The sequence below is a fragment of the Sus scrofa genome, chromosome 1 (genome assembly GCF_054392235.1).
Source record: "Sus scrofa isolate SSC_HxYL_T2T_F1_AM1 chromosome 1, Sscrofa_HxYL_maternal_Yorkshire_Landrace_v2.0, whole genome shotgun sequence".
NCBI classification, from domain to species: domain Eukaryota; kingdom Metazoa; phylum Chordata; class Mammalia; order Artiodactyla; family Suidae; genus Sus; species Sus scrofa.
The window spans coordinates 195,105,322-195,125,894 of record NC_139383.1 but is presented as its reverse complement, the minus strand read 5'-3'; the positions used below and the strand labels follow the sequence as shown (position 1 = coordinate 195,125,894).

At 39.0% G+C, this 20,573-nt stretch overlaps 1 protein-coding gene across 3 annotated transcripts in view; it reads left to right on the top strand.

Moving 5' to 3' along the window:
• Positions 1-13,104, top strand: part of WDHD1 (WD repeat and HMG-box DNA binding protein 1) — a 78,626-nt gene extending 65,522 nt beyond the window's left edge. For all 3 annotated transcript variants that reach the window (XM_021102266.2, XM_021102265.2, XM_084981471.1), the window contains 8 exons: positions 1,980-2,203; positions 2,300-2,418; positions 2,606-2,662; positions 4,852-4,895; positions 5,582-5,746; positions 6,388-6,518; positions 9,461-9,599; positions 12,298-13,104. In XM_021102266.2, the coding sequence (XP_020957925.1) occupies positions 1,980-2,203; positions 2,300-2,418; positions 2,606-2,662; positions 4,852-4,895; positions 5,582-5,746; positions 6,388-6,518; positions 9,461-9,599; positions 12,298-12,498 (1,080 nt within the window). In that variant the 3' untranslated portion in view covers positions 12,499-13,104. The remainder of the gene's footprint in view (positions 1-1,979; positions 2,204-2,299; positions 2,419-2,605; positions 2,663-4,851; positions 4,896-5,581; positions 5,747-6,387; positions 6,519-9,460; positions 9,600-12,297) is intronic.
• Positions 13,105-20,573: the final 7,469 nt, after the last annotated feature.

The window sequence follows — 20,573 nt, the reverse complement described above, 5'->3', positions numbered from 1 at the left end:
TCATCTTTGATTTCTTTCATCAGTGTGTTACAGTTTTCAGAGTACAGGTCTTTTGTCTCTTTAGGTAGGTTTACTCCTAGGTATTTTATTCTTTTGGATGCAATGGTAAACAGGATTGCTTCCCTAATTTCTCTTTCTGCTCTTTCATTGTTAGTATATAGAAATGCTGTCGATTTCTGTGTATTAATTTTGTATCCTGTGACTTTGCCAAATTCGTGGATGAGCTCTTAACAGTTTTCTGGTAGCATCCTTAGGATTCTCTAGGTATAGTATCATGTCATTGGCAAATAGTGATAGTTTTACTTCTTCCTTTCCAATTTGGATTCCTTTTATCTCTTACTTCTCTGATTGCTGTGGCTAGGATTTCCAAAACTATGTTGAGTAGTAGGGGCAAGAGTGGACATCCTTGTCTTGTTCCTGATCTCAGCGGGAATTCTTTTCACCATTGAGAATTATGTTGGTTGTGGGTTTGTCATATATGGCCCTTATTATGTTGAGGTAGGTTCCCTCTATGCCCACTTTCTGAAGGGTTTTTATCAGAAATGGGTGTTGGATTTTGTCAAAGGCTTTTTCTGCGTATATAGTCTTATTTCTGATACATGAACTAGTGACGTTTTTGTATCCTACAACACATGTAGGGAAATACATTGGATTTATTTACTATTTAGCCTCAGAGGGGCTTTTCCTCTGGAGTGCAGTATTCCTCAGCAGGGTATTAGCACCCTGGCCAGTTCCTTAGCATTCCTGCCCCCCAGCAAAAACCCATTGTTGAATCTAGTTACTGGAAGAACCATGCAGCTCCCTTTTGTTTCCAAATGCCCCCTGAGGCAGAATACCACCCTGGTGGAGAAATACTGATTATAAACAAGCGATTGTGGGAAACTTGAGAAGGATGTGCAGGTGAATATTTAAAACTTCCATGCCAATGTATCAGACTTGACATGTCTAAATAACAAAATAATTCTTCTGTCCTGTGAATTATGAAACCCTTAGTAGTCTTTGAATTATTAATTTTCCTCACATTATATTTGAGTTGCTTCCATTTGAGTTGTCAGAATTCATACCAAAAAGAAAAAGCTAGTGTTTTCTAAGAGATGATAAATATTCTTCATTTTATGTTGTAAATATAGCCCTCAAAAAAGAGGTTTATTTGGAAATTGTAAAAATATTTCGGGTAGTTAGAGATCATAGACAATCACACGTAAAAAGCTAATGGATAAATCTACTTGCCCACCCAAATTCACTTAGTAGCATTTGTGTCCCAGTTCTGGGCAAAGTAATAACAAATAAATCATGGAAAGTGTATTCTTTCTTTGAGTTTGCTACCCTGTTTGGTGAGGGCAGGTAGGAGGATGGGCGGGGAAACAAATGTAGGAGAACTATTTTTGAATTTTTTTAAATAAATGTCTTACTTTATTAGCAATTAATAACTTACAATGGTATGTCATATTTCATTGACTCTAAGCTAATAGTTGACTGTAAAGTGCACCATTATTTTATTTAAGTCACTGAGACAAAAAAATGCTGCCCATTAAACTTTGACTCATCATCAATTGTAAGATGCTCCCCAACTTCTGAGAGAGATGTTAAAATGTATAAAATACATCTTAGAGGAGTTCCTGCCATGGCGCAGTGGACACAAATCTGACTAGTATCCATGAGAATGCTGGTTTGATCCCTGGCCTCACTCAGTAGGTTCAGGATCCGGCATTGCTATGAGCTATGATCCTTCATTGCTGTGGCTGTGGGGTAGGCCAGCAGCCGTAGCTCCAGTTGGACCCCTAGCCTGGGAAACTCCATATGCCGTAGGTATAGCCCTAAAAAAATAAATAAAAAATAAAGTGCATCTTAGAATCAGAGATACATTGTCTAGAAGACTGTTTTCTCAGTTCTTCTAGTAGTCTTGTTCTTTCATTTCTAAAAAGCTTTACTTAACATAATTTTGCCCATATACCAACCACCCTTTTTTTTCCCTTTAGCTTTCTTGTAAACTAGAGCGGGAATTTCGATGTGTGGAACTTGCAGATCTAATGACTCAGAATGCTGTGAATTTAGCCATTAAATATGCTTCTCGTTCTCGGAGATTAATATTGGCCCAAAAACTTAGTGAACTGGCTGTAGAGAAGGCAGCAGAATTGGCAGCACCCCAAGCTGAAGAAGAGGAAGAGGAAGAAGAGGATTTCAGAAAAAAGTTGAATGCTGGGTAAGAAATTTTCAGTTGTTTGAGTTTTCCTTTACATCCTAAATATTCACTTGGTCTTGGCATAGCTCTTTGTTGAATAATATTCTTGTCTTTTAGTTATAGTAATACTCCTACAGAGTGGAGTCAGCCAAGGCTCAGAAATCGAGTTGAAGAAGATACAGAGGACACTGAGGAGGTTGATGATATAGAAGAAAAACCAGAAATACACAAACATAGTAAGATACATCTTGAAGTCAATTTAAAGATGAAAAATTTCATATGTGTGACTTCCTCATTTTACTTGGCTGAGGAAAATTGAATACCTATGCTTTTTCAAGACATCTTTACTGTCTGGTTGTCGATTATAGAAGATGACTTTATCTTCCCATTCACACTGTATTGTTTTATCTTAATTGTTTGTAGGACAGAACCCATTTTTTAAAAGTGCAGATTCCACTGATGTGCCAGCTATTAAGTCAGGTAAGAAATACCTTAGATTTTGTAATGTCAAGGAAATTTTGCAGGTCATACGTCTATTAAAATTCACCTGACTGTTTTTAGGACCTGTTTTTGTTGTTTTCAGTCAGAATGTTGTTTGTGAAACTGTGGTCATCTAACAGACACTTATTAAATGCCTCTTGTTTGTCAGGGATTCGACTAGATAGGGGATACCGAAGTCAGGTACACACATGTGTGTTTGATCCCTACATAAGCCTTACAGTACTGTTTGGCTTCTAGAAGTATGTACATATAGGGATTCTCTTGTGGTGCAGGAGGTTAAGGATCTGTCATTGTCACTATAGCAGTTTGAGTCACTGCTGTGGCAAAGTTTCCATCCTTGGCCCGGGAACTTCCACATGTCGCAAGTGCAGCCAAAAAAAATTAGTTTGATTTTTAAAAATGTACTTTTACTTGTCTTCAGAGTATTAAAAGCATATAAAAGGTGGTTCTAATCCAGTCAGTAGCGAAGGATGGTTGGGACCCAGGGAAGGCCTCATGACTGTTTAAAGCTGAGATCTAAGGAATGAATGAGTCAGCTAGGCAAAGGTGGTGGGAGCAGCAGCAGAGGAAAAGCATGTGGGCTTAAGGAGCAGCATGTGTGAAGACTGTAAGAGCGGTGTGAGGAGTTCCTGCTATGGCACAATAGGGTCTACAGTATCTTAGGAGCGCTAGGACACAGATTCAATCCCCAGCCAGCACGGTGGCTTAAGAATCCAGCATAGGCGCAGCCGAGGCTTAGGTCTCATCTGTGGCTCGAATCTGATCCTAGGCCCAGAAACTCCATATGCCTGGGGGCAGCCAAAAATGGGGGGAAAAAAAGAAGAGTAGTGTGAGGAGCACAGGGAGCAAAGAGAAAGTGCTGAATGGTTTTGGAGTGATGGGCAGGAACCAAACTGAAGATCCATGTAGGCCATAGTAAGGATTTTGATCTTTATTCTGAGGTTGCTGGGAGGTTGTTAGGGGCTTAGTATGGCGTACTGTGCAGAGGAAGATTATATGTCGAGACTACTGAGGTCCCAATTGAGATGAAGTAGTGACCCAGACTAGGTAGAAAGAATGGGAGGAATTGAGGTGTTTCTGAAGATTACACAGAGGATATGGAAGGTCAGGGTGTGAAGAATGACTCAGTTTCGGACTTGAGTACTCGAGTGAATGATGGCACCATTTACTGAGTCAGGAAACACTAGGGGAAGTAGGTTTAGAGGGAGGATGAGGAATTTCTATTGGCTCAGGAAGGGAGTGTCTCTGGGATGGAAATGTAAAGTGAAAACCACTGGCATAAACAGCATAAACCATGGGTATGGGTGAGTGAGCACTGGGGAAGAATGTAAAGTGAGGGGAAAATGAGCTTAGACCTGGAGAATCATCAACATTTATATATCAGGTAGAGGAAGCAGAGGAGGAGGAGGAACCGTCAAAAGAGAATGAGAATGTAACAGAGCAAGGAGGTTAGCCAGGGAATGCAGTATCTCTGAAGTCAAGGGGGAGAGGGCATCAAGAAGAAAGGAATGCTGAGCTGTCTGGCGTGCAGTTGACTGGTCAAATAGGATGATGGCTGAAAAGGATTTGGCCACCTAAGAGTTTGTTCAGAGTCCTTAGCAAGAGAAGATTCTGTAGGGTAGTCAAGCTGGAAGCCAAGTTTTGGATGGTGGAACATATGAATGGTGAGGAGATGGGAATAGCTGTGTAGACAGCTCTTAAGAAATTTTGCTGGAGTTCCCGTCAAACAAATCGGACTAAGAACCATGAGGTTGTGGGTTCCATTCCTGGCCTTGCTCAGTGGATTAAGGATCCATCGTTGCCATGAGCTGTGGTGTAGGTCACAGATGCGGCTTGGATCCCATGTTGCTGTGGCTGTGGTATACACCAGTAGCTACAGCTCCAATTGAACCCCTAACCTGGGAACCTCCATATGCCATGGGTGTAGCCTAAAAAGCAAAAAAACAAACAAAAAAACCCCCATTTTTCTGCTTAGGAGAGATGAGAGAAAATCATGACTAGTCGGGGAGAGTGTTTGAGTTTTCTTTGATCTTGGAAGTAGGAAGAAGGTCATATGTAGTTATTAATAAAATTGCAAAGTGCATATATTTTCATATAATACAGATTAAAATAGTCTGAAGTCTTCTGAGTTTTACCACCATTAAGTGAGGGTTTCTTTCTTATGAAAGGTGCAGTTACCTCCAGCAGCCAAGGACGAATAAACCCCTTCAAGGTAAACTCTTTCCAGTGATGTTTTCTATTATTTAAGTACATTTCCATAACAGGGAGATATTTCTAAACTACCAGATGACCCTTCCTAGACCTAGAGGGATTAAAGACTAGCAGATTAAATTTTAAAATATTTATTTTAAATTTAAAAATATTTAAGTAAACAAAGTTAAGGGGAGTTCCCAGTGTGGCTCAGCGGAAAAGAATCTGACTAGGAACCATGAGGTTTCGGGTTTGATCCCTGGCCTTGCTCAGCGGGTTAAGGATCTGGCATTGCTGTGAGCTGTGGTGTAGGTCGCAGACATGGCTTGGATCCTGCATTGCTGTGGCTCTGGTGTAGGCCAGCGGCTGCAGCCCCGATTAGACCCCTAGCCTGGGAACCTCCTTGGGTTCCTTGGGTGCAGCCCTAAAAAGCAAAAAATAAAGTTGAAAGCAGCACTAGTTCATTCTTGGACCCAGAATTTTCTGCTTATTTTCTAAGAACCTATGGTTTTGAAAGGTACTCCCTGGTTTTTTTGGGGGGATGTGGTATTTGGGAATATGTATATCAGTTTTAATTTGGGTTATACCAAATGTATTCAGTTCAAAGGTGAGATTATAATGCAAATTTAACAGAAATTTACAGGAAAAATAAATTTCTTGAGATTTTTGTTCTTTAAACATAAGTGCTAATACCAGTTTGTACTTTAGGTATCAGGCAGTTCCAAAGAGCCAGCCAATTCATTCAGTTCAGTACGTTCAACTAATATTTTAGACAATATGAACAAATCCAAGAAATCTGCACTTAATCGAGCCACAAATAATGAAAAATCTCCAGTTATAAAGCCTTTGGTTCCAAAGCCAAAGTCTAAGCAGGTATGATTTCAGCTGCCCCCATCTGCAGTAAACAGCTCATGGTCTGTTTGTTTTGTTTTAATTTTGTTTACTCTTTCAGGTATGAGCCAGGGGGCTCTAGTTGTTTATACCTGATTGTTAAGCAAGGGCAGTGGTTCTCAATTCTGGTTTTGCTTTGGAATCACTTTAAAATATATATATTGATATATATAAAATATATATATACCCGGTACTCATGCATCTATTTGTTGGGGTTTTTATGTTTGTTTTCAATTCCAGATGCTTTTGATGCATATCCCTATTTAATGATAGCTGATTTAGCACCTGGCTCTAATCTTTCCTTGTTCTGTATTCTGATTTTGCCTCCCAGATATCATCCCAGTTTTGGTATCCCAGATTTGTCATCAGTAAAATAGATCTATTGTTTGTCTTTTCCATTTCATATAATTTTATTCATCTGGAAAACATGAAATTCAAAGTATAGTTTTTTCGGTGTTATGCGTGTATACATGTTAATTTTCAACTGAGAACCTCAGCACTTCACATGTTAGTGTAAGAATTCTAAATAATCATGACTATTTTCCCACATTTTTCAAAGTTTGCTTGTAACATAAAATCACACTGGATTTTGTTAACACTATTCATTATGTTTGTTTTTACAGGCATCAGCAGCATCGTTTTTCCAGAAAAGAACTTCCCAAACTGATAAGACTGAGGAAATAAAGGAAGAAAATACCAAGAATTCATCATCTGAAACTCCCGCTGTATGTCCTCAAAACACTGAAAACCAAAGGTCAGTACATAGAAATGTAATATTCTCAAGATACAGTATCCCAATATAAGGCATACAAAAGTAGCAATACAAAATTATATGGTCCTATTATTCATTATCGTAAATAGTATGATGGCACAGGTAGTGGGCATTCTGATTCTGAACATTTATAACTTTAGAGAAGCCACAGATATTGACAAGTTTTAAATTACACACACCTTTTGTTGGGACACTATATAATTGGTTCAGTTTTTTTTTGTTGTTGGGTTTTTTTGTTTGTTTGTTTGTTTGTTTGTTTTTTGGTCTGTTGTCTTTATAGGACCACACCCTCAGCATATGGAGGTTCCCAGGCTAGGGGTCAAATCAGAGCTACAGCTGCTGACCTGCGCCACAGCCATAGCAATGCAGGACCCAAGCCACGTCTTGTGATCTATACCACATGACATTGCCAGATCTTTAGCCCACTGAGTGAGGCCAGGGGTCACATCCGCAACCTCTGGTTCCTAGTGGGGTTTGTTTCTGCTGCACCACTATGGGAACTCCAGTTAGTTCAGTTTTTCAATTTGTTTTAAAATAGGTAATACAATTATGTGGGAGAAACAGTCAAGATACAAACTGATGTGTGATGAAAAGTGTATCTCTTGCAGTTCCCGTTGTGGCTCAGTGTTTAATGAATCTGACTAGCATCCATGAGGACACAGGTTCGATCCCTGGCCTCTCTCAGTGGGTTAAGGATCCAGCATTGCCGTGAGCTGTGGTGTATGTTGCAGATGTGGCTCAGATCCTGCATTTCTGTGGCTGTGGTGTAGGCCAGCAGCTACAGCTCCTATTTGACCTCTAGCTTGGGAACTTCCATGTACCATGGGTGCAGCCCTAAAAAGACAAAAAAAAAAAAAACAAAAAAGAGTAAATCTCTTTTCTATCCACTTAGTTCCCCATCCACAAAGGGTCATTGCACAAGTTTCTAATAGAGCCTTTTGGACTTACACTTTTATGTATTTTTTTTTTTAGTTTTACGGAAATGATAGTATACACATTGTTCTGTATCTTACTCTTTATTGAACGGCAGCCTTTGAAAATCATTTCTTACTACTCCGTGAAGAGTTTTTTTAATCTTTTTACATTCCATTGAATGGCTATACCATAATTTATTTCTCTACCAGTGGACAAAAGGTATTGGCTGGTCTTTTACTAGTACAAATAGTACAGTGATTAACTTTATATGAATATGACTTCTCACATATACATACATAAAACCATAAGATGGGAGTTCCTGTCGTGGCACAGTGGTTAACCAATCCAACTAGGAACCATGAGGTTGCGGGTTCGGTCCCTGGCCTTGCTCAGGGGTTAAGGATCCAGTGCTGCCGTGAGCTGTGGTGTAGGTTGCAGATGCTGCTCAGATCCCACATTGTTGTGGCTCTGGCATAGGCTGGCAGCTATAGCTCCCATTAGACCCCTAGCCTGGGAACCTCCATATGCCGAGGGAGCAGCCCAAGAAAATGGCAAAAAGACAAAAAAAAAAAAAAAAAGATGAATTCTTGTGTGATTCAAGTTAATACATTTGTAATTCCAGCAGATATTACAAAATTGTTCTGCATGGATGTTGTATCATTTTATATACACCCAACAGTATGTGAGTTCCTGCTTGTCCATTTCCTATTTGTCCACCAATTCAATATGTTACCAAATTTCTTGATCTCTTATATGCTAGAATTATTTAAAATGTCTCAGTTAAATTGAAAAAGTCACTGTTTCGTTTTTAGCATTATGTATTTCAGTTACCTGGTATCTGATGTTAACCAATTTAATTTGAGGGGGTAGCTGTAGTTTATTTCTCCTATTTTGGTATGATTTTTTTTTTTTTTTTTGTCTCTTTGGCATTTCTTGGGCCGCTCCCGCGGCATGTGGAGGTTCCCAGGCTAGGGGTCGAATCGGAGCTGTAGCCACCAGCCTACACCAGAGCCATAGCAACGCGGGATCCGAGCCGCATCTGCAACCTACACCACAGCTCACTGCAACGCTGGATCGTTAACCCACTGCTGGATTGTTAACCCACTGAGCAAGGCCAGAGATCAAACCCGCAACCTCATGGTTCTTAGTCGGATTCGTTAACCACTGCGCCATGACTGGAACTCCCTTGTCTGAATTTAATTTAGATATTTAGCACCAAAATTTTAAAGATTAATGTTTGTTTGTTTTGTTTTTGTTGTGGCTGAGGCATGCAGAAGTTCCCCAGGCTAGAGATCAAACCCGAGCCACAGCAGTGACAGTCAGATCCTTAACCCACTGAACCACTGGGGAACTCCAAAAGATTCAGTATTTTATATTATCCACAGGCCATGCAGAAAAAAAGTGCTCAGTAAACATTAAATGTTTGCATTAAATCTTTACTTGTGACCTAAAAACAATTTCTGTCAGAAGTGAAATCTAGTAAAATTGATAAGTGTGCTGTATCCATGCTTTACATTATGATGGTACAAGAAAGGACCCATACTTCCAGGTCAGCTGTGAGAACGAATATAAGAGGATGAGTAAGGAATTTGAGAGAAGTCATAAAGAGTTCAAATAGCTGGTCTGGGAAGTGAGAGAGCCTACCAAGGATACTGGAAGGATTTTATTGGGCTAGAGGGGCCAAGTATGATTGGAGACCTTGAACCTGTCAGCATTCAGAAAAAAGTTGAAAGCACAGAGTTCACAGTTCCTGCACTTGGAAAATACAAATGTTAGTAATCCCATTGACTTGACCTTACAGAGGATTTTTTCAGTTCATTATTTCTGCAGTCTCTGGGTAGTTTTAAGTAATATGTAATTACAAATATTAAAAAGTGTAATTAATTGTGTCTTTCTTTATATATAGGTATGGGAAAACTAATAGTTAAATACTAACCTGAAAAATCCAAAAGCACTTTAAAACTGTCTTGAGTATAATTTTTTTTTTTTTAATATAACTGCTATTTTAGGCCAAAGACTGGGTTCCAGATGTGGCTGGAAGAAAACAGAAGTAATATTTTGTCAGACAATCCTGACTTTTCAGATGAAGCAGACATAATAAAAGAAGGAATGGTTCGATTTAGAGTATTGTCAGCTGAAGAAAGGAAGGTAAGGATAATTGTGCTGGGATTAAAATCTTAGTGAATTCTTAGGTTTAAAAATTCTGTTGTGGCTCAGCAGGTTAAGAACCTGACTAGTATCCATGAGGATGTAGTTCCATCCCTGTCCTTTCTCAATGGGTTAAGGATCCAGAGTTGTTACAAGCTGTGGTATACATCACAGATGTGGCTTAGATCCCACATTGCTACGGCTGTGGTGTAGACTGGCAGCTGCAGCTCTGGTTCAACCCCTAACCTGGGAACTTTCATATATGCCATGGGTGTGACCCTAAAAAAAAAGAAAATGCCTTTTTCTGTTTTTGAAAATTGAATACATTTTAGTAAAGTCTTGGTGGAGAAGAAGTATAGCAACTGAAAGTACATTGTTTATAAATCAAAATTAAGTAAAAATGAAATTAATTCACATTTTTTGACTGCTACTTTAGGGTCCTTATAAGCAGAATATCTTAAAATGCTGTTTAATTACACATCAAATGCTAAATGAGAATACTGCTTTGAGAGAGAAAAACTGATGTTCTAGCCTTTCTCATGGAGTAGGTGACTTGTACCTATTGCTTCTCATGTCAGTTTCTGGCATGTGAAAGAAGGCTAGGAGCAGCTTTCCTTTGCTAGGGGAAGGAATGTGTGCGGTGTATCAATAAAGCCTCAGATCTCCTTTCCCCAGGGGTGACGGCGTGCAGCATGGGCCACTTGTGACATTGATACTTACCTTGCTATACTGGTTTTTATGAGTAAAGGTATTGCAAAATGAGGAAGCTAGAGATTTGTTTAATCACCTCTAGCCTCCTTTAAAATCTCATTAGCAACTTTGTGTTTTTCATTTTTTCTAAGTATTTATAAAAGGATAAACATTCTAAAGAATTAGATACAATGGCATCTGAGTGAATGAGACCTTATGCAGCAAAAGAGAAAGGGATTTGGCAAAAGTCGTGTCTGTGTTTTTGAATACTTAAAATATAATCAATATTTTTAGTGTAAATCTTAAACAGTTTTTTTTTTGTTTGTTTAGGGCCACACCCGCGGCATATGGTGGTTCCCGGGATAGGGGGTCGAATGGAGCTGTAGCCACTGGCCTGTGCCACAACCATAGCAACGCCAGATCCGAGCCACGTCTGAAACCCACACTACAGCTCATGGAGATGCCAGATCTTTAACCCACTGCGCAAGGCCAGGGATCGAATCTGCATCTTCATGGATACTAGTCGGGTTTGTTAACTGCTAATTCCCATGACGGGAACTCCTTAAACAGCTCTTAAATCTAGTCTGTCAGTGTGAGAAATTCTCTAGCTCCAAGGCTCCCTTTTCAACAATGACTGGGAAGGAAAATAAAGGAGGAGGAACTGTTGTAGATTAAAAGAGGTTTAAGAGATAAATGAAATGAGTGGACTTTGTTAGGTTCTTGCTGAGTGAGCAGAAGCCAATCCCAAAAGAACAAGTACTAGGGAGTTCCCTGGTGGTCTAGTGGTTAGGATTCAGTGCTTTCACTGCTGTGGCCCAGGTTTAATATCTAGTCTGGGAGCTGAGATCCCACATCAGACTGCTGCACACAGCTGCCCCCCCCCCACCCCCCAAAAGAGAAAAGAACATATGGTGTGTATAATGTTCCTGGTAAGACAAAGTGATGGTTGCCACAGCTTGGGGCCTGGGAGAGGAGAGGAACAGGGCTGGGCAACAGGAGGAATCTCCTGTCTATGGAACCGTTGTATATCTTCCACATGGCAACAAACACACAGCCCACAATAGAATTACACACATATGAGTAGAAGTAAAAAGGGGGATTTTATTGATGTCAGTATCCTAATTGTAATAGTGAGGTTCAGTTTTGCAAGATGCAACCATTGGGAGAAACTGAGTAAAGGGAACATAGGAGTTTTCTGTGTTTCCTACAACTGCATGTGAGTTTATAATAATCTTAAAAGTTTTCCTTTTTTAAGAGTATCTTCAGTTACAGTGTTTTTCACAATGTGGTTAAATATGAGCGGAGTTTAAATTGAAATATTACAGAAATAGAATGTAAATTTTTTAATGTGCCCTGCAATTAAATAGTAAAAGATTTGTTTTTTGAAAAAATGAGAACCCGTTATGATTAGCTTAACAATTCAAGTGCATGGAGTTCCTGCTGTGGCTCAGTGGTTAACAAACCCGACTGGGAACCATGAGGTTGCAGGTTTGATCCCTGGCCTTGTTCAGTGGGTCAAGGATCTGGCGTTGCCGTGAGCTGTAGTGTAGGTTGCAAACGCGGCTCGGATCCCGCATTGCTGTGGCTCTGGTGAAGGCAGGTGGATATAGCTCCGATTAGACCCCTAGCCTGGGAATCTCCATATGCTACGGGAGCAGCCCTAGAAAAGACAAAAATAAAAAAATAAAAATTAAAAAAATAATTCAAGTGCTAATTATGCTGCTTTATATAAAGGTGTGTTACCTACAAAAGTAAAGAAATCAGGAGTTCCCCCTGTGGTGCTGTAGGATTGGCAGTGTCTCAAGCACAGGTTCAATCCCCAGCCCAATATAGTGGGTTAAAGATCCAGCGTTGCCACAGCTGCAACGTAGTTCAAAACTACGGCTCGAATCTGATCTCTGACCTGGCAACTCCATATGTCATGGAGTGGCAAAAAGAAAGAAATGATTTCCTTCTGATTTCTTTGTTACTGCCTAAAAATCTTTTCTCCTCCAATATATTTACAAAGGCTTGGGCTGCCAAGGCCAAAGGAGGAATTGCAAGTGATGGAGCTGAAGAAAAGAAGCGAAAACGTGTGGTCGATGAAAGTCATGAAACTGAAAACCAGGAAGAAAAAACGAAGGAGAATCTGAATTTGCCTAAAAAGCAAAAGCCTTTAAATCTTTCTGCAAATCAGAAATTGTCAGCTTTTGCATTTAAGCAGGAATAGAGTAAGAACGTGAACTTAGGAAAGTAATGGATTTTTTTACTCATCTTTGATGAATCTGGACCTTTTAAAAAATTCTTGAGGAAACTCATATATTTTTAGAAGTTTAAAGACTCCTGTTTGTCTTTATAAGAAGATAATGTAGTAATTATAATGGTGTAGGTAATAGGGCATTTGTAAAAACTATCTTCTCTACAGATGCTCTGCCCACAAATGGAGGGCCATTCGGAAACATCGTGATCATAGTCACTGACTGGAGGCCACTGATATGTCCCATTGGAAGCCAATTTGATTTGTTTCTTAAAAATCATCAAAGCCAAGATCTAAAAACCTCTGAGCATTGAAGTATCTTCTAGGGTTTTCTTTGTCTGGTTATGTCTTGTACTGGAACGTACAGCAGAAGTCCTCTTCCCAAGTGTGTTACCGTAGACAACTCTATGTCTGTACTAGACATAGGGGACCATGTTTTTTTGATATGGGCCCTAAATATGTAAATAATTTTGTAGATGAGACCTTTTGTTTATTCTGGCAGTTTCTTCATATATGCCTTTCAGTTGTCTATTTGTGTAGCCTTTTTTTTAAAAAAAATAAAACCTTCATATTTCTGTATTTATCTTGATGTGGTCTTCATATTTTATTTCCATGAAATGGAAGTGTGTCTAGAAAATATACTACCATAATTTCCACAAACCCCGTCCTGTTACACATTATACAAGCAAAAGAGAAGAATGTAGGATACTGTTTTGGTAGTTTTGCAGCCCAGAGCATAACGTGCTCTTGGTAGGCTGCTCTGGTTATCAGCATCAGCAGTGCTTTTCTGAGCAAGTCTCTGAAGCCCTGATAAGAGAGTAGTTGAGGACTAGACGGAAATGTTTAACTTCTCTTTTATTTTGAACAAACAAGATTTTTTTATTTTATTTTATTTTTTTAATTGTTTTTTTCCGCTGTACAGCATGGGGGACCAAGTTGCACATACATGTATATATTTTTTTTCCTCCCATTGTTGTGTTGCGATGTGAACAAACGATTTATTTTATACATTTTTGGTTACTATTCTAAGTAGACCTTAATACAAATGTAGCCACTGAATAAGGGTGAAGTACAGGGGTGGGTTTGAGAGATAGTAGTAAAATAAAATCAGGTGACTCAAAGTTGAGAGTAGATTTGTAGTTACAGGTTGGAAGCAACAAAATATGTCAAATCTAGATGTGTAGGGGCCAAAGGATATTCCTTGTCTCATAATGCTCAGGGTTGGGAAGGAATACATTGCTGATTTTTTAAATTATAAGCTGCTATTGAGAGATATTATAGCACAATGGTTGGAAGCACAGATTTCAAAGCCAGACTACCTGGGTTTGAAGACCTACTGTAATACCTACCAGCTGAATAACCTTTGGCAAGGTCTAGCCTTTGTCCACCTATCTGTAAAATGGGCATACTAATAGAACCTACTTCAAAGAGTTAGGAGAATTAAATGAGGTAAAAGCACATAGTTCCTGGCACATGGTAATGTTTTATATAAATAGCAGCTTTTGTTATGCTCTTGGCTGCTTCATCTTGCTTTGTCATTAGGTTTGATTCTGAATAATGTTTGAATTAATTTTGTCATGATAATTCTGTGTTCAACTTTTGAGGAACTGCCAAACCACCATTTTACATTCCTACCCTCAATGTCTGAGGGTTCCAATTTCTCCGCACTCTCACTAACACTTGTTACTATCTTTCTTTACAGCCATCCAAGTGGGTGTTAAGTGATAACTCTTTGTGGTTTTGATTTGCATTTTCCTAATGGCTAAAGGTATGGAATATCTTTTCATGTGCTATTGGCAATTTGTGTATTGTCTTTGGAGAAAATGTCTGTTCAAATTCTTTGCCCACTTTATTTATTTTCTTTTTTTTCTTTTTAGGGCTGTACCCGTAGCATATGGAAGTTCCCAGGCTAGAGGTCGAATTGGAGCTGCAGCTGCAGACCTACACCACAGCCACAGCAACACGGGATCCAAGCCACATCTGTGACCTACACAACAGCTCACAGCAACACTGGATCCTTAACCCACCAAGTTAGGCCAGGGATCGAACCTGCATCCTCGTGGCTACTAGTTGGGTTTGTTACCACTGAGCCACAACAGGAACTCCTCTTTGCCCATTTTAAATTAGGTTATTTGTCCTTTTACTATTGAGTTGGAAGTTGTTTTTATAGTCTTGATACAAGCCCCTTATCAGACATACGATTACAAAGAACTTTTCCTGTTTTGTGATTTGTCTCACTTTCTTGATGGTGTTCTTGGAAGCACAGAAGATTTTTGATTTTGATGATGTTAATTAACTTCATCTACTTTTTCTCTTACTGCTTTGTGCTTCTGATATTATATCTAAGAGACCATTACTTAATCCAAGGTCCAAGGCCAAAGATTTATGCCTATGTTTTTTCTTCTAAAAATCTTATAGTTTTTAGAACTACATTTATGTCTTGATCCATTTGGGGTTTATTTCCTCGTATGATGTGAGAGAGGTGTCAACTTCATTCTTGTGCATGTATCTAGGTGTCCCAGCACCATTTGTAGAAAGACTCCTGTCCCCATTGAATTGTCCTGACAGTTTTTGTAAGTCAAATCATTATGTTTTACACCTTCGACTCATAGTACTATATATCAATTATAGCTCAATAAAACTGGGAGGAAAAAACTGACTCCAAGAAATAGAAAATCAGAATAGTCTATATAACCAGTTTTAAAAATTAGCCTGTATTTAAAATTCTTCTTTTAAAAAAAACCCACTAGGCTGGGTAAGTGAATTAATTAATTAATTAATTTTGCTTTTTAGGGCCATACCCACAGCCATATGGAAGTTTCCAGGCTAGGGGTCATATCAGAGCTGCAGCTGCAAGCCTACACCACAGCCACAGCAACGCAGTATTCATGCGAACAGCAAAGCCAGATCCTTAACTCACTGAGCAAGACCAGGGATCAAACCCAAGTCCTCATGGATACTAGTTGGGTTCTCTTATCACTGAGCCACAGTGGGAACTCCCAAGGCTGGGTGAATTTAGAGTCAAGTTCTATCGCAGTCAAGTATAAGTTACAATCTTATACCAATTACTGAGTATAGCAACTGCCATATTCTTGATATCAAAACCTGACAAGATTAGTTTAAGAAAAATTATAAACCAATCTCACTCATGAACATAGGGAAAACTCATTAAGTAAAAATTTTAGTAGGCCAGATCCAACATTGTATTTAAAAAGATACTATTTAGTTACCCCATTTACTTAATCACAAGAGTACAATATTAGTCTAACATTAGTAAGTATCTTGTAATAATCTCCAAGGGAAAAGATTCTGAAAAAGAATAGATACGTATGTATGTATAACTGAATCACTTTCTTTTCTTTCTTTTTCTTTTTTGTCTTTTGTCTTTTGAGGGCCGCACCCGAGGCATATGGAGGTTCCCAGGCTAGGGGTCTAATCGGAGCTGTGGCCACCGGCCTACACCACAGCCACAGCAACGCGGGATCCAAGCCACATCTGTGACCTACACCACAGCTCACAGTAGTGCCAGATCCCTAATCCACTGAGCAAGGCCAGGGATCGAACCTGCAACCTCATGGTTCCTGGTCAGATTCGTTAACCACTGAGCCACGATGGGAACTCCTGAATCACTTTCTGTACACAGAAACTAACACAGCATTGTAAACCCAATGAAAATTAAATTAGTCATTTACCTGGTGGCTCAGTGGATTAAGGATCCAGTATTGTTAACTGCTGAGGCTCAGGTTCCTGTTGCAGCACAGGTTTAATCCCTGGTCCAGGATCTTCCATATGCCCCAGGCACAGCCAAAAAAAAAAAAATTAAAAGAATAAAATTAGGAGTTCCCATCGTGGCTTGTGGTGGTAACGAACCTGACAAGTATCCATAAGGATGCAGGTTTGATCCCTAGCCTCGCTCAGTGGCTTGGGGATCTGACATTGCAGTGAACTGTGGTGTAGTTCACAGACAGACATGCTCAGATCTGACATTGCTATGGCTGTGGTGTAGGCCAGCAGCTCCTATCTGACCCCTAGCCTGGGAACTTGCATATGCTGTGGGTGTGGCCCTAAAAAGACAAAAAAAAGGGGGGGACGAAATTAAAATGTATTGTGTAAAAGCATGTATCTTATTCAAAGGGATTTGTGCCATTCTTTTTTTTTTTTTTGTCACTTTATGTAATTAACTTCTTATGTTACTGAACCACCTCACCCAAGGGCTCATAAACGCACTAAAGAATTTTTATAATGAGGATAATACTATAAACACAGAAGAATGCTATTGTTCTTTTAATTGTATTTCATGTAATAGATCTCTGTCTTCTATTTCCTCTTGGTGTATTTTTCATGGAATGTATGTGTCTCCATTGTAATTGTGGGTACTTGTTGATTTCCCCAAGAAACCCAGGTTTTCAAGGGCAGGAACAACATTGGTGTGGTGATCAGCACAGTCTGTGCAGTAGAAACTGTGGAGCTTGACAGGCTTAGGCTTTTATATACTGTCCCTACCACTGGAGCTCACTGGCTCTGGGGACCACTTAGCCTCTCTGACTGTTCCCTGTGGTCCTTGTAATAAAGATGACATCAATTTTCTCCTCAGACCTCCTTCTCAGAGGGCTTCATAGGCCACACCCCCAGAAAGATTGCCACATATCATTTGCTATCACTTCCCCATGCCACAGCTGCACTAGAAGTGCACAACTGACCCCAGTATTCAGGGATTCCCATCTCTCACCCTGAAATATGGAATTTAGACATGGAAGCAGAGTCGGTTAATCTAAGGAACCAAGCCGCATAGGCATGTAGAAATAAGTGCCATAGCCATTCCAGGGGAAAGCTTACATGGTGAAGAAGCAGAGACACGAATGAGCAGAGGAAACCCATCTAGTGAAAGTGGAAAAGTGGGGGGGGAATTTAAAAACAAACAAATTGTCAGGTCAACATTATCTCAGCTGCGTTTGTGGCCCTCATAACATCCTAGAGAAAGAAGGATGAAGAGTGATACTAATTCTTAAGGAATGGCCTGGAACAGATCAATGGTAAATAAAATGTTGCCTGAAGGTTGGAACCTGGCCCCCACAAAGAGTGTTCCTCTCTGAAGACATCTGGACTGGAATTGATATAGATGGTTTTTCTAAAGAGGGAGGAGTATTAATGTGGTTCAATGAGATAGAGACTCTTTGTGACATCATTTCTCCTTTAAACGTTATAGCAGCTGAGTAAAAATAGTAGCTGGGCATATCTAGAATATATAAAGAACTTGTAAACCCAGCAGTAAAAACCAAACATATAATCCAATGAGAAATGAACAAAAGTCACAAGGAGACGTTTCGCTAAGAGGATATACAGAAGGCAAACACATGAAAAGATGTTAAGAGCATTAGCCATTGGAGAAATGCAAATTGAAACCACAAGACATCACTACACACCTATCAGAGGAGCTAGAATGAAAAATGGTGATAACACCAAATGCAAGTGAGGATGCAGTGACACTGAATCACTCATACTACTAATGGGAATGTAAAAGGGTACAGCCCCTCTAGAAAATGGTTTGGCAGTTTCTTTGATAACTAAAAGGGACTTACTATGTGACCAGCAATTGCCCTGTTAAGCGCTTATTCCAGAGAAATGAAAACTTATTTTCACATAGGAACTTGTGCATAACTGTTCACAGCAGATTTGTTTTTAATAGCATCAAGCTGGTAACTACTTAAATGTCCTAAATAGTACTAAATAAAACTACCTAGTGGCTAAATAGTAATCTATAGTACATTCATACTATGCATGGTATGCTGCTCAGCAATAAAAAGGAACAAACTGTTGATATAAGCAACAATTTGGAGTAACTTCAAGAAAATTAAGCTGCGTGAAAGCCAATATCAAAATGATACTTTGATACCATTCCACTGGATGATTCCATTTATGTAATGTTCATGAAATAATATAGCACAGATTAGTAGCTGGAGTTAAAGATGGGGAGGGGAGTGATGTGACTACAGAGAGGTGACAAGGGTAAGTCTTGCGATGGTACAATTGAGTATCTTGATTAGAGTGGTGGTTTTACAGGATTTACATGTAATAAAAACTGCATAGAGGTACATGCACACACGAATAAGCTGTGCTGGTAAAATCTGAATAAATTGCAAGGATTGTTTCAGTGTTTCTTGGTTTTGATATTTTCTTACCATTGTGCAAGATATTAAACATAAGAGAGAGAGCTGAGAATTTCCCACACCTGGAAATAAACCCTAAGGTGGCATTTGCAGCCAATGAGAGAGAGTTTATATTCCTGATCTCCAACAGGGTTATAAGCTCTTTAAGACAGACCTGTGTTGTGTTTTGTTTTGTTTTGCTTTTTGGTTTTGTCAAAGCCTGGCACAGAGCCACTCCTAAACAAGGTAATCAATATGTTTCTCTGCTAACACTAATAAAGGATTCTGAGCTCACAACTGAGAAATCTGAGTGTTCTTTGTCAATATGTCAAGAAAAAATATTCATTATTCTTTCAAAGTCATTTTATGATTAATTTGCTGAAGAATAAAGGAATACTAAGCAAAGAAAAACTTTATTAGAAGTGTTAGGAGTTTAAACATAACAAGCCTTTTGAACTCAAGTGAATATTGGTGCACAAACAATAAAAAAGATTAAAGAATATCATCATATATCATTTTGGGAGAATAAGATGGTCCAAGTTCCTGTCACAAAATATTGCATGATGACATGCTTCCTGTCTAGTGACTAAGTGGGTGAAAATAGCACATTTCTTTTGCGTTCTTAGAAATATGTAGGTCACTTATCGATTCTTCAGTTTGAGAAAATTCATTTATAGTATCTTCATCTGAAAGCACATAATTTGAGATTTCATTTATATGACCCATTCCACCATCATTAATAGCATCTAGAGTGCTGCTATCTGCCTTTGCATTTATCTTCTGACTCATCTAATAACTTTGAAACCTCTTCCTCACAATTTCCTTTTCTTCACCACTATGGATGGAAAATGAAAAATTCTGAATTCCCAATTTGTTCTATAAAATCTTTTTTTTAATTTGTTATTATAGTTGATTTACAGTGTTCTGTCAATTTCTGCTATACAGCAAAGTGACCCAGTTTTTTATATATATGTATATATATATATACACACACACATATATATATATTCTTTTTCTCATATTCTCTCATGTTCTATCAAAAGTGATAGGATATAGCTACCTATGCTAAACAGCAGGATCTCATTGCTTATTGTTCTATGAAATCTTAAAGCAGACTATAAAGATAGTCCCTCCAGTCTTCTTTTATTCCTTCTTAAAAAATAATGCAACAGGAGTTCCCGTCGTGGCGCAGTGGTTAACGAATCCGACTAGGAACCATGAGGTTGAGGGTTCGGTCCCTGCCCTTGCTCCGTGGGTTAAGGATCCGGCGTTGCTGTGAGCTGTGGTGTAGGTTGCAGACGCGGCTCGGATCCCGAGTTGCTTTGGCTCTGGCGTAGGCCGGTGGCTACAACTCCGATTCAACCCCTAGCCTGGGAACCTCCATATGCCGTGGGAGCGGCCCAAGAAATAGCAACAACAACAACAACAACAAAAAGACCAAAAAAAAAAAAAATGTAACATTTTGGGTAATACAGTAAGAAAATTGCAGAGTAACTTTTTTTTAACATTGATCATCCTTTTAAGTGATTCCATCATTTTTCAATTTTCTTACAATTTAGTTCCTTTTATACTTCATGTATCTTATTTTGAAATTTTATTGACCTATGCATTATTTATTAATTTGTTTTTGGCCACACCCATGGCATGTGGAAGTACCCAGGCCAGGGACTGAACCTGTGCTGCAGTTGCTGCCTACACTACAGCTGTGGCAATGCCTGGTATTTCACCTGCTGTGCCACAAGGGAACTACCCTTAATTCCTTTTTTAAATGTAGCTGGGAAAATTGAAGTGTATGGTAAAAGAATTCCTTAATTGATGAAATTGCAAAACATGAAAAAAAGATCCATAAAATACCATAATGTGACTTAGGTTTATAAAAGTGTCAATAGCCCATATGGTAAT